Here is a 15432-nt window from a genome sequence, read left to right on the forward strand (position 1 = left end):
TTATATGTATTTTTTCTTATACACATAAATAAATTACTGAGCGCATATAGGTAATTCAACTACCTATACTCGGAACTATTGAAATACACTATTACTAGAAAAATAATATATCATTGTTAAACATAATCCGTATTTAAAATTTTAAAACTAACAAATTTCGATGTATTTAAATTTGCATTTAAGATGTTGATAATATGTATCTAAGGCTTTAAAAAATTCACAATGTGTAATTTGAAAAAATTAAAATTAAAAATTCTTGGGCGCCTGATGGTTAACTATTAAAATTTTAAAAATATTAATATAATAAACGAATTGATTGATTAGATCAATGTCGTATAGTGTATACTATAAAGTATATACTTAATAATATATTAGGTAGGTACTAAAATATTATAAATTTCATAAAGTATATTTCTAATTTTTTTGTTTGGTCTAAATGTGATAAAAATAAAATTAAAAAGCTGATAATTAATTTAATATTGTAGGGAATATACGCATGATGATTTTAGGAATTGATTTTCGTTGTAACGAATGTTGAGAAAATGACCCGTAAAATGATAACTTCAAGTATCAAACAAGCTTGACTATTGTAAAATACATTAATATTTTATCTTAATGATTCCAATATTCATCGCTTACTATAATAATTGCTAGTCAATAAGCTAAAAAACATATTCAATCACATTAAACGCATTAAAATTTGATGTTAACATGGGAATGAATAATATTTGATAAAACTTAAAATAATTTTAACTAATTGTACCTAAAATGTACCGATATAATAAAATTAAAAAAATTAAATGTATAATCATGTTTGATTCTGTCTTGCTTAACAATGTTTTAAATAAGCAATTACTATAGAATCAGCAAAATGACACGATGACTAATTGTTTGAATGCTTCCCACATTCTTGTGTATCTATTTTATATTTTGTATTTATGTAAATTTCAAATAATTGTAATTTGTAAGAGTATTTATTATATGAATTTCCTGACCGTGGTTTTGAATTATGTAACACAATTCGTTTCAATGAAGTAATTTTTTTGCCTTATACATGTTTATAGCTTATTAATTAAAACATTATTATTGGCAAAATACTATAGCATTAGGTAATCTAAATTCTAATGAATTCCTTGTTATTTTAATTATAAATACCTAATGTAGTATCATAGCATGGTAATGTAAATTGTTATTGACATTTTTAAATAATTAAAACAAAAACAAAAAATACCATTTTTTTATTATTATTTATTATTTTTATAATATTATTAGAGCTCTACATTAATAGAGTTTATCAAACATAGAAGTAACCTGCTGTAGCAATTAATATTAGCTTAGACAAACAATCGTCGATTATAACTGTGAGCACTGAACGTCGAATGCCGATCATGGCTGTATTGTCAATCGATGTGATAAAAATAGATAACCGAATTAAAATTAATCTTTTAATCTAAATCATAGATAATAAAAGAATGGATAGGCCATCAGGCCTTATCGCACGGGGATGAAGATTATTTTACTTTGTGGTTACAAGGGGTTTTATCAATTATCCAATTATCAAAATATCAAAATTGGTATCATAGAAATTACTTGTTTATTTATTAGCAACTATTTGGCATAGCAGATGAAATATCAATGAAATAAAATAAATGATAATACCATTTACTAAAGTGAGAGCACTATATAAAAGCAGTCTATCTCTCATCCACATTCCGGCACACAATCCCCTGTGTTATTAATATAGGAATGGCCTATCCATTTTTTTATTACCTATGATTTATATATAATAATCCAAAAATGTAAAATATTACATATAAAACAATATTGTTTTTATCCATTTATCGTAGTTTGACGTACAAACTCGGTACTCTAAGTCCTAATGTTAAGTTTTTTTTTAACTAGATTTACGTCAAATATTTATTGACGTACGACAATTGTATACCTCCAATATTTCTATTATTTTGAAAAAAATTTCGTGACCGCGATTCCCTCGTGAATATTTTCAATAAAAAAAAAAATTACCAAAAATATTTAAAGAAATTTTTATTAGACATTTAATTTTACTTTTTACAATGAATATTCCGAGTACGTAAGGCTAATGTATTTCCTATAATATTTTGAAACATTGTCAACACACAATATAATGTGTATTTTATACGTAAAATATTCAATTTAAAATTTTAATTGGAAAGAAACTAACGGAAGCTGTTTTATCAATATATGTAGAGTTTATTAATTATTATATGTTTGTACACATTGCACATAATCTAAGCTAGGCTTTAGTCGAGGTACCTATATTCCCCTATATAACCAGCGATTTACAATCGGGGTCCCTAGTAGAACGTTTTATTATTAATTAATTTAAAACAAGACCTCGCTAAAAAAAACGTATTCCTTCTTGAAATCTCAAATAAATGGCAAAAAAGTTTACATAGACTATAAAAGCTTACGATTACTAACTTAATATATCTTAGATTTTCAGCAATCTGACCCTTGTAGTCTATATAAAATTATTATATCGATAATGATATACAATACTTGTTTTTAGATTTAATCGACTATCTATACCTTTCTCATGACATTTTTATTCATATCCACCTACTATCTTTATCATTTACTAACCACACTTGTCTCCAGATATGCTTCAGTTAGACCGCCGGACAGTTAGTCTGCAGTTTTACGTAATCATATTGTATTTAGGAGGCCCATCAGCGAAAACTAAATTTGCCTCAAATTGATTGTATTTCCAATAATTTTTTATAATTCATAAATGAAATAGAGTGATTTTAAATTCTCTTATGATTCTATATTTATTTTTAGCCTTTGTAGGTGATGACTTGAAAATGTTTTTCGACATGCCTAACGTCCGAACAGAATTGACACATTTTACCAATGTTTGAAAATGTCTAGATAGTACAGTTTATAAGTTTTCGATATATATTTTTAAAGTTACAATTTACTATTAGCTAATTATTTGATAGAACTGCACCGATTTATAGCAATTTAAGAATCATGAAGTGAGAGGAATCTAATATAAATCTATTATAATATGTACTCTACAATATAGAGTACATATTATTACATTATATTATACTGTATAGTATCATCAGTGTTATAAAATGCAATAACAAAAAATCGAATATTCGACATATTTTAAATATTATATTGTGCATACAAAAAAAACCTGTTCAAACATGATGCATACATTGCTTTTAAAATATTATGTCAAATAAAATGACATTTAGTTTTCTAATTTGTTATCAATAATAGAATCATAAACTGCACGTTTAGTTAGTATGAAAATTATGTTTAAAATATTAGGTTAGCACTTTTAAGTTTTTAGTTTTTTAATTATTTACTTGTATGTTTTAATGATGTTATGTTTTGCTTAATTAATTTACATTTTGTACATAAAATTTTCATATGAAAATGTATACACGAATGTGTGTTGTATTTGGAGTAACTGTATGTTAAAGGTATACCTATATAAATATTTTAATGTTAACCTAGTTCATACTATTTTAGTATTTTCTTATATATGAATAGTTTAGTTAAAATTTGGTCTAAATTTTTATTTCTAAAAAAGAGCGTTTTATTTTATTTTACTACCCTAAATTTACCTTGATACATTTTTTTTTTTTCATAAGTGTGCGCTCTACAATTGGATCAAAATTATTATTTTTGGAAGAAATCAAATAATATGTAATGTCTTTGTTAAAGACTCAATACGTAAATGACAACGATACAAATTTAGAAGAAAATAAATATCGGGATGACCATGACAAATTAGACGATTGTTACCGCAGACCAAATGCACACTCGTCAGACGAAAATTATGACATCGGGAATGGCATCCGTGATTTTCATCTGAGAGGTATACTTAAAATCAGTTAAAAATATGTTGGCATGAATAAGTGCATTCAAACTTTTTAAATATATATACTGAAGTCGTTAAATTTCTTGAGGTAGTATCTGGTTTATTAGGTAACCTTCTATTTATATCTATAAGTTTTATAAATTAAATAAATAACTATTTATTTAGCTAATAATATCTACCAAATGAAATATTAATTTTAGTGAAACTAGTTTTGAATCATATGAATCATGTTCATATAGTTCCTTGGATTGTATGACTGATTGATTCTGATTTAGCTAGGTACTAGGTACTTTATATAACGATAATAATAACTGGGTATCTATACATTAAAGAACCATCAATATGACAAAATGTGTTTCTGTTAAGAACTGTATTTTTCGAAGCGGTGGCACAATCTGTAATAATTGTAATTTGTAACATCACTAATTTTGGTTGGTCTCTAGGAACTGCTGCTTTTTTAGATTATATATCAGAATATAATAATGCTGTAGAAGTGTCGAACGGTTATGATTTTTGTTTAAATTGCAAGTATATTATCCATATTACGTCTATGTATGTAAACATATGTTATGCTTATAGATCATGCATATTCATACATAATATAATGCTTTATATTTATAACGTGTCTAAGTAATATTATCTATAGATGTATTTTTACGGTAGCGCTGTTTATTCCTTATAGTCTATAATATTATATATTTGCACGCCATATCTTTATTTCCTTATAAAAAAATCTATGTCCATGTAATTTATTTATATTTACAAATTAAACTTTTGATTATATGCAATTGAATTTATAATAGTATTTTTATTTCAATACTCAATAGTGATTATTGGTTTCATATGTGATATTATATTATATATGTGTAATGTATATTAATAATAAATATATTATTATTAGCAGATGCAATTTTCTATGAATTGGTTTGATATTTTTTACATAATGAACCTATTTGCAATATATTTTTGAAATACAAATGTTAAATATTTTATTATATCTTTACCTATCGTAATAATCAAGTTAAGCACCACTATTGCTTCAATTTTAATTGTCAGAGTATAAAACAATTGATTTTAAACTTTTTTATAATTCTTTAGATAATTATTGTTTGCCATAAACATTAAAACATGTATTAATTACTTTTAACTTGATCGTGTAAGTTCCATAATGTTAATAAAATTTCATCTACCTAATTAATATTTGTGAAAAATGATTATTGCATTAAAAAGCCTGCAGAATGTTTTTTTCTACGAATCATAAAAATCCGAGATTATGTTGCAGGTATAGATAGGTAATAATTTCCATTAATTTTATTCAGATAGAGTTATGTAAGTGTTTACGTTTAGTTAGGTGGTGGGTAGAGGCGTGCCTATATAGTGCATTAGAAGACAAAACCGGTGAGGCATTATTATATTATAATATATTATACTGTTATATATATAGTCGTTTTCGTGGAGTTGCTTGTACGCAAATTCATATACATATTATGTATCGCTAGACATTACGCCACACAATAAGAGTTTAAACGATAATCTAAAAACGAGTGTATCGTGTATACACTGTAGTAATACTGTAGTATAAGGTATTTAACTTTAAGTTTGTAACACACGGCCAACTAATTAAACGTCCTACGCTATGTCACTATTTTATATTTCCGTGTGTCTATAGCCTATTTATTATAGACTTGGTATGTGCAGACAAATGGCAAGCACATTTCTCAAAACGCGAGGTGCAGGACCCCATTCAATCTCACGTGTGTGGCAGTGGCCCCAGATCATAGTTTTTACGAACATTATTAGGAATTATCATAATTTATAAAAACTATCTCGATTTTACCTGCAAATAAATAAATTATTTGAAATAAAAATTATGTTTTGGAATGGTTGAACAAACCAAATCGATGAAGAGCGTTATATGGAGACATTGAATACAATAATTTTACTTTGATTTTAACAATAATAGAAGGGTTTTGAAAATATTAAATGTGTATAAATCATATTTATAGGAACCCACGTGGCTATAGGTACGTTGTCAAAAACGTCGCGCTATAAAATACCTAATCCTTAGCCGCTAGAATGTGTATGGAATCTGGGATCGATGCGAAATTTTTAGGGCATCAGAATATAATATAATTGTTACAATTTATTGCATATTCGATTAACGCTTGTAAACTAATTTTTCTTATAACATACTTACGTGTTGTAACTTTGTTCATTTAATTATCTAAATTTCAGATACCATAATGCCGGAGAAGTTATTCAAAGTAATCATTATAGGAGACCCGACTGTAGGCAAGACTGCGTTTGTCAAACGATATGTACAAAAATCATACAGCAGAGAATACAAGGGTACCGTTGGTGTTGATTTCGCTTTAAAAATTATCAAAGTTTCCGAAACGGAAACTATTAAATTACAACTATGGGATATAGCAGGTTTGTTGTTAGGTCTTATATAATATTTAATAATAAGTAATATAAACATTGTACGGTACAAATAATGGGGTGTTGTTGTATTTGAAGATGACTTTATTTATAATATTTATTGTGTTCTATGTCAATAGATAGTTACATAATTTTAATTAAAGTGAATTATATCACGGACAAATCGTAAGCTACGTAAGCTTACAAAAAAAAAAAAATGAAAAATGGAAATGCCAAATACATTTATTGTATTATTATGCAACTTTTAATTGTTCATTTCTTGAAAGTTGAAAATATTTATAGCATTATTTATCAGCATAACTTCGGTACATACTACATAGGTATTATGTTTACCTGCTAAGGTATGTAAGGTAACTTACATAGTGTGATTCTGGTTAAATTTTACAGTAACATTTATACTTCTCTTTGCAATAGAAATAGCAGAGCTGTTGCGTTTTCAAAAACTTTCAATAATTTTAATTTTTATATATAGCGAAATCCATTATACATTTCACTATTTGAGTATACATATAGTGCCGTATAGCTTAAAGTGAACATTTAAATTTATATAAAAATGTAAATACTGAGCGTCTGAACTGTATTATAATTAGTAATTATTAAAATAAACCTCAAGTGAAATATATTAAATATAGAGTCAGTCACTCGCTTACTGTACCTACTTACGTATAGTATTTTTATCAAGTTTTTAAGTAAACCTTGAATATATATGTAGGTATACCTATAGCTACTACCTACTGTTATGTATATACATTGTACAATACGCCATTGGTAAGCACTATATTATGTTATCAGTGATAATTTCTTTTATACATTGTATGACACAACTATGTGTTCCGCCGTCTACTACCGGGCGTATATCGATTCCGCCGATTTTATATCGACTCCGCCGGCTACTGTTTATAATATCTATTATCTACATATCGACTCTCCGTCGGCTATTGATCCCACCGTCTACTGTCTAAAATATCTACACATCGATTCCGCCGGACACTGTTCATCCCCCCTTCCCCATAGTATATGCATTTTAAAACGTATAGTTTAATTAGAAAGTTTCTAAGTTCACTTATTTAAAATACGTGTCCAAGTATTATCAAAAGTAGTTACTTTATTACTTATATGTAGGTATACATTTTAATTTTATATACCTACATACAATTATTACTATCTGCAGTTTATTCAATTTAGACATGTGACCAAATTTTATCAAAAGTAGTAACATTTATATATTTTTATTTTAAACTATATAATTATTATAATTTTATAAAATATAGATTATACATTTTACAATATATTCACATATTAATTAGATTATGCATTTTCATTTTAAATTATAATATAATAATTATTATAGTTTTATTCAATTTAGACATGTGACCAAATTTTATCATATTTTTATAAAATTTGATCAAAAGTAGTGACATTTATACATTTTAAAATAGACATACAATTGGTGGTGAGGAGGGGGGGATGAACAGTGCCCGGCGGAATCAATATGGTAGATTTCATAAACAGTAGCCGGCGGAATCAATATAAACATTTTTCCTATAAGCTATAAGCATTTCGGCGGAATCAACAAATCCCCCTACTACCTACTACCTACCTATATTTCCGTATAATCATGACACTCCTTTTTACATAGGTCAAGAGAGGTTTACGTGGATGACCCGCGTATACTATAAAGACGCACATGGATGTGTGATTATGTTTGATTTGTCAAATAAGAATTCGTTTTTAAACACCCTCAAGTGGAAAAAAGACGTGGATGCAAAATGCACTCAATTAGACGGTGGCCCCATACCTTGCATGTTGTTGGGAAATAAAGTAAGGACATTTTTTAAAATTGATATAACATTTTTCAGCCATTTATCTGTAATAATAATTACTTTAATATTACAATAGTACCTATTAAACCACGAGGTTCATATACAATATCTTACGTCTTTCATTATTTGCATCTATTCAGTAACTATTTATAATGATTAACGGATATTGCATGCATATCAAATGTGGAATCCTCCAAACATATTATGACATTTTAAATTTTAAAGCAATAAACAAATTACATTCATTTGAATCAAACTACGTAACTGCGGCGTTTTGTGATATTGTGATAATACCATAAATTAAACTCATTGTGTATATATGTGGTATTTATAGTTTGTTTATTTGTATTAGAGACTGTGTGAAGTGTAAAAATGATGTGAGGAATTGTTATTAAATCTTAAGTAGTAATTATCGTCAATTAGTTTGGAGATAATGCATATAAAATATATGGCCTAAACACATATAATTATTTTTCCTATTTATCTACGTAGACAAAAAAAACTTAAGAGGGCGCTACATCTGCATGCGTTGTCTCCGTTTTACAAGTGTATATAACATATTAAATATGACGCTCAGCAGATTGCGTTTAGATCCGTTAGTTTAAAATTTAGAATGACCACTTATAAAAATTAAAGGTAGCATTATTATGGAGAGCTTCTCATAGGCTTTTTATTGTATTTTAATTTTAACGCGATAGTTATGAGTATTTTAAAATTGTAAATTGTTTGTATATCTTAAAATACTCATAAAGTCTATGAAAAGCCCTCCATAATAATGTTATCTTTAATTTTTATAAGAGGTCAACTCACTTTACATTTTAAACTGCAAGAGCTATACGTGATCTGTTGAGCGTAAAATTTGATATGTTACGCACTTGTAAGACTGAGACAACACATGCGGGTGTAGCGTACTCTTAATAGCTGTTAAAATAGATAGTAAATATTTTGTATGTTATTTCAAATAATATAAAATATAAATGGGTGTGTTTAAATAGTTATGTGAAGTTACGTAATTTATACTAATCTATAACTAGATTTTAAATACCCTAGTATTAAAACGTTTGACAAAATAAAATGTATAAACATTACTTTGGTTTTAATTCTTTAGATTATCAAAATTTTATTTCTTAACTTATGGATCTAATTCCAATCGTTAATAACAACATTTACATTTTTGATGTCTATAAAATGTGTACATAAAAACTCACCATTCTTATAATTTATACCATAATATAATATTTACTATCATATATTTAAAGAAGAAAATTATATATACATAATTTCATTTAATATAATGTTGGCAATGGTAAATCGGTAAGACAAAAATCAAACTGTATTTTCTCTTTTAATGTATGGCTTCAATAGTCAATAATATAGTTCTCACTTTCAAGTTAAAATAATATTATCTTACGTAATTAAAGATTGATTGTTTTTATGTTTTTCTGCAGTGTATTAGTATTGAAAATGCAAGTTATCTATTCGAAATACAAATATCACCCTACATCTATACAGTATACACGCATCATCACTGCAATTTAATATTGATCATATTATAACTTATAACTTATAAGTGTAGGTTCTGGATAATAAATAAACACTCTATCACTGTTAAATCTATAGAGTGATTCACCAAACATACTTAACTTAATTATTTAATGTTCTGAGTAGAGCGAAAAATGTTTATTGATTTTATAATGATGTGTATTTTTTTTTTAGATTCCTTCAATGAATGTATTGATTTTATTACGATGTATGTGTGTGTGTTTTTTATTATTTGTGTCTTTGGGAACGATAAGTGGTTCGATTTTCAACAACTTTAGTATTTTTTCTGGTAGAAAAATGAATCTAGTTGATGTATACAAAATTTAAAATTTTGAAATATCAGAAGTTTTCATACGCGTCGGGTGAACAAAAAAAAAAAAGAAAGAAAAACGAGAATTTTCATGCAAAAACAGGTTTCGACTAAAATATTTTTGATAATTTGAATATTGCCGTAATTTTTATGTATTTAGTCAAAATTTGAACTTCAAATGTTAATAAAAAAAAATCGTGCTTATGTATTTTTGTAATTTTTTAATCACTATATGAATAAATTATGCTTCGAGTTTTCACTATAGCTATTTGAAGGAAAACTTATGGAAAACTTAGTGTTATATTTTTAATCCTTAGTTATAAACAGAAAAAATTGTATGATTTTTAAACTTACTACTAAAAATTTGAACTATAAACGCTTATAAAAAAAAATTGTGACTAACGATTTTTAATTTTTTTTAGCTTCAATAAGAACAACTTATAAGGAACCTTGTATTAAATTTTCAAGTTTTTTTTGGTAGGTTATTTCGACTAGTTATGCCGTACACAGACACAAAAAAAACACACATCATTATAAAATCAATACATTCATCACTTCGTTCAGAATCTAAAATATAGCGCAATTGCTATGAATTGTATTTAAAAGAACATTTTTAAAAATATTGATTAGAACAAAAGTTATTTCATTTGTCAGATCTCTGTGGGACACTCTGTATAATATGCATAATTTTTTTTTAAAAGCATTCAAAGTTCAAATTTTGACTAAATACGTAAAAATTACGGTAATGTTCAAATTATCTTAGATAGAAATTCATAAAAGTTTTTCTTTTTAATTCTAAGATTTGAAAATTTAATACAAAGCTCTTAAATATTTTTACAATAGCAGTTGAAAAATAAAAGAAATGCATAGTCACATTTTTTTTTACAAGCATTTAAATTTTAATTTTGACAACATACGTAATAATCACGAAAATACGTAAATTATATTAAGCTAGAAATTCAGAGCATTAAGCATTAAGCATTCAAAGATCGTATTATTACCATATCCCAAAAATTTGCAAGTTATTTTGTTGTTGAAAATATATAAAACTATTAATATTCACACTCCGTTTGAAAACTTATTACAATGTTTTACTTATGTTTTTATTAAAGGTTATTAGAAAAAATTCGAGTGTAGGTACTATCATCTTAACTAGTTTTTATTTGTGTCTTAAGTTTAAATTTTTGGAAATTCACACGTAAAATACCGATTTTCCTCATATGATTTTATGAATTTCTAGCTTATAATAATTTGCGAATGTTCATGATTTCTACGTATGTTGTCAAAATTAAAATTTAAATGTATGTAAAAAAAAAATGAGGCCATATATTTCTTTTATTTTTCAACTGCTATTGCAAAACTATATTATGAGCCTTGTATTAAATTCTCAAATCTTAGAATTAAAAAGAAATATTTTTATGAATTTCGATCTAAGATAATTTGAACATTGCCGTAATTTTTACGTATTTAGTCAAAATTTAAATTTTAAATGCTGATAAAAAAAAAATCGTGTATATGTATTTTTATAATTTTTTAATCGCTTTAAGAATAACTTATGAGGAACTTTGTATTAAATTTTCAAGTATTTTGATAGGGCCAATAAAATTTTATCGACACTTCAAAAAAAATTTTTTAGAAAAATTGAAAATTTCAATTGTCTATAAATATCTCGAAAAAAGTTGAAATATTTTGAAAATTAAATCGTGTAAAGAAAATGCCAATCTAAATAACTGATAAAATTTTCAAGTATCTACGACTTATACTTTTTTAATAATAACAAATATTTAAAATCGTTTCAGGATAAATCGTTATCGTTACGCTATTTCGTAAAAATTTAAAATTCAAACGCACTTACAATTTTTCCTATAATGATGTTTCGAGTTTTCTCATCTATAGCTACTTGAAGGAAAATTAATAGAAAACTTAGTGTTGTGTTTTTAATCATTAGTTATAAGCAAAAAAATTTTTATGATTTTTAAACTTCAAAATTACTTGCAAATTTTTGCGTTTTTGACAGATTTCGTAAAAATTAGAACTCTAAACGGTTATTAAAAAAAATTGTGAATAACGATTTTTAATTTTCTTTAGTTACAATAAAGATAACTCATAAGGAACCCTGTTTTAAATTTTCAAGTTTTTTTGATCGTCCAACATTTTTTTACCTACACTTCAAAAAAAAAATTCTCAAAAAAATCGAAAATTTCAGTGGTCTATAAATAACTCAAAAAATTCAAACTGAAAATTAAACTGTATATATATAACACTAACATAAACATTTGGTAAAAATTTCAAGTATTTACAGTGATTAGTTTTTGAATTACAACCATATAAAAAAATCGATTTGGTTGAAAACTGGTTTTGCGTAAAAATTCCAGTTTTTCTGTCTTTTTTTTTTGTTTTTCTCGATTTTTTTGAAAACTGTTGGAAAATGTTTACTTTTGACCTTTATATAACGCATCAAGGATATTCACTTTTACATCGGAAACCACCCCCAAAGTTTGAAATCGAAGCATTATTTCGACTAGTTATGATGTACACAGACACACACAAAAAAATAAAAAAACACACATTGTAAAATCAATACATTCATCACTTCGTTCAGAATCTAAAAGGCGGGTAAGTCGTGGATGTCGCTCTGCTTTACAGTAGGTTACAAAGTGGGTTACTGCAATGGATGGAATTAAATTTGAATCCAATGATATTAAATCATTGTATACGAAAAACGATTCTGAACGAAGACGGTTTATCTGTCTAGGATATATTATAGATTATGAAAATTTTTCAAAACTTAGATTTAAAATAAATTTTTTTTATGAATTTCTAGCATAAAATAATTTATGAATTTTCGTGATTTTTACGTATGTTGTCAAAATTCGAACTTTGAATCCTTGTAAAAAAAAAAATTGTGACTATGATTTTATTTTATTTTTCAACTGCTATTGTTAAAATGTGTTAGAAGTCTTGTATTAAATTTTCAAGCTTTTCTACCGAACAAATACATTTTTATCAATATTAATTTTAAAAAAACTAAAAAAGTTGAAAAATTAAAATGTCAGTAATCAGCTCAAAACAAATGTAAATATTTTGAAAATTTTTTCAAATATATAAAATGCCTATATAAACATTCAGTGAAAATTTCAAATATCTGCGGTCATTTTTTTTAGACTTTTAGAGTTACACCAAAATAAGAAAATCCCTAAATGTGAAATCCAGTGAAAATCAATTGTTGTAAAAATTTAAATGTAAAATGCTCATAAAAATTTAATTTGAATTTCCGGTGGACTTTTTATTCGTGATAAAGATTGACAAACTTGTCAGAAATCTTGTATTAAATTTTCAAATCTTAGATTTAAAAAGAAAATTTTTTATGAATTTCTAGCTTAAAATAATTTGTGAATTTTCGTGATTTTTACATAATATGTTGTCAAAACTCAAACAGTGAATGCTTAAAAAAAAAAAATTGTGACTATGTATTCCTTTTATTTTGCAACTGCTATTGAAAAATATGTTAGGAGCCTTGTATTAAATTTTCAAATCTTAGAATTAAAAAGAAAAACTTTTATGAATTTCTATCTAAGATAATTTGAACATTGCCGTAATTTTTACGTATTTACTATTTAGTCAAAATTTGAACTTTAAATGCTTATAAAAAAAAATTGTGCCTATGTATTTTTAATATTTTTTAGCTGCTTTTGTTATAATGTGTTAGAAGCCTTGTATTAAATTTTCAAGCTTTTCTACCGAGCAAATACATTTTTATCGATATTTATAGAAAAAAAAACCATAAAAGTTGAAAAATTAAAATGTCAGTAATCAGCTCAAAACAAATTTAAATATTTTCAAAATTATATCAAACATATAAAATGCCTATAGCCTATATAAACATACGGTGAAAATTTCATGTATCTATGATCATTTGTTTTAGAGTTACACCAAAATAAGGAATTTGCTAAAAGTGAAAATCCAATGTTGTAAAAATTTAAATTTCAAATGCTTATAAAAATTTAATTTGAATTTCCGGTGGTTTTTTTATTTGTGATAAAGATTGAAGAACATTTTAGGAGCCTTGTATTAAATTTTCAAATCTTAGATGTAAAAGTAAAATTTTTTATGAATTTCTAGAATAAAATAATTTACGAATTTTCGTAATTTTTACGTATGTTGTCAAAATTAAAATTTAAATGCATGTAAAAAAAAAATGTGGCCATATATATTTCTTTTATTTTTCAACTGCTATTGCAAAACTATATTATGAGCCTAGTATTAAATTTTCAAGCTTTTCTGTCTAACAAATAAATTTTTATCAATATTAATTTAAAAAAAACTAATTATGATCGAAAATTTCGAATGCCTATGAATAGTTCAACTTAAGTCGAAAATTTTTGAAAATTGCACGGTGGATATAATATACTTATATAAACATTCGGTGAAAATTTCATGTATCTATGGTCATTTGTTTTTTTCCCGTTTTTCCCTTAATTTTTAGTTTGTTTTTCTCGATTATACAGAAAAGTATTAAGAATTTTTCACTTTTGACCCCCCAAAGTACCAATTAGATTTACTTTCTGATCGAACGAGGTAATGAAGTCAAAAATCGAAGCACTTTTACTGCCCATAAACGCGATGACAGACACAAAAAAAAAATACACTCACATTATGATAAAATCAATACATTCATCACTTTGTTCAAAAATCAAAATACACATTTTTATGTAATAAATAATGATTTTAAAGTTTCTATTTATTATAATTTTTAAAATATTAACATACAACTGATTAAAACCATCAGACATAATTTCTTCTCTAGAATAAGTACTTGTTGTCGTTGTTAATAGTATATCTAATGTTTTAGAACAACATGGTTTATTTTGTGATTCATCATGTGAAGTAAGAATGTAAGATTAACATTTTTTTAAACACTAAACAAAAATAAAACAAATAATCAATATTTCACGTTTAAACTAATTTATTAATTTATTCACAATAATATTCATTGTAGAGTATCTGTTTTCTCTTTATTATAACTTAATAATGCACTAATCGCATTTTTTGCGTCCTTTTACCTTCCGATACGTGGATACATTTTTTTTTTTTTTAAATTCTTTTCTTGCCTTCCATAGTCCCATGTCGTCAATTATTTGCAAAAAAAAAAAGATTGAAATCGTAATATACTATGCACAATTTGATAATGTTAGTGTTTCCTCATTGATAATAACAATAATAATTTATATTAGAATAATAAAGACATATTATAGAACTTCCATGAAACGATAAAAACCGGTCTAATATACATTTATAAACATCTATATACAAATGCAAGATCCATGTGCCGCAGATATCTCATGCTAAATTTAGCTTACTTACACTAATAACGATTTATACACTCACACAGATGCACGGCTCGCGCGCAATCCATATAACATGCGAATTGAATTGCC

General features: G+C 25.7%; 1 protein-coding gene across 1 annotated transcript in view; it reads left to right on the top strand.

Annotated features, from left to right (window-relative positions):
• The window catches only part of LOC107168725 (ras-related protein Rab-29-like), a 32836-nt gene that overhangs the window by 14896 nt on the left and 2508 nt on the right, over positions 1 to 15432 (top strand). Inside the window, exons 2-4 of the mRNA XM_089216196.1 lie at positions 3648 to 3874; positions 6113 to 6310; positions 7959 to 8140. Of these exons, the coding sequence (XP_089072322.1) occupies positions 3706 to 3874; positions 6113 to 6310; positions 7959 to 8140 (549 nt within the window). The 5' untranslated portion in view covers positions 3648 to 3705. The remainder of the gene's footprint in view (positions 1 to 3647; positions 3875 to 6112; positions 6311 to 7958; positions 8141 to 15432) is intronic.

Source organism: Diuraphis noxia, unplaced genomic scaffold (assembly GCF_037042655.1).
Source record: "Diuraphis noxia isolate RWA-SAM2 unplaced genomic scaffold, SU_Dnox_SAM2 contig0001, whole genome shotgun sequence".
Lineage (NCBI taxonomy): Eukaryota > Metazoa > Arthropoda > Insecta > Hemiptera > Aphididae > Diuraphis > Diuraphis noxia.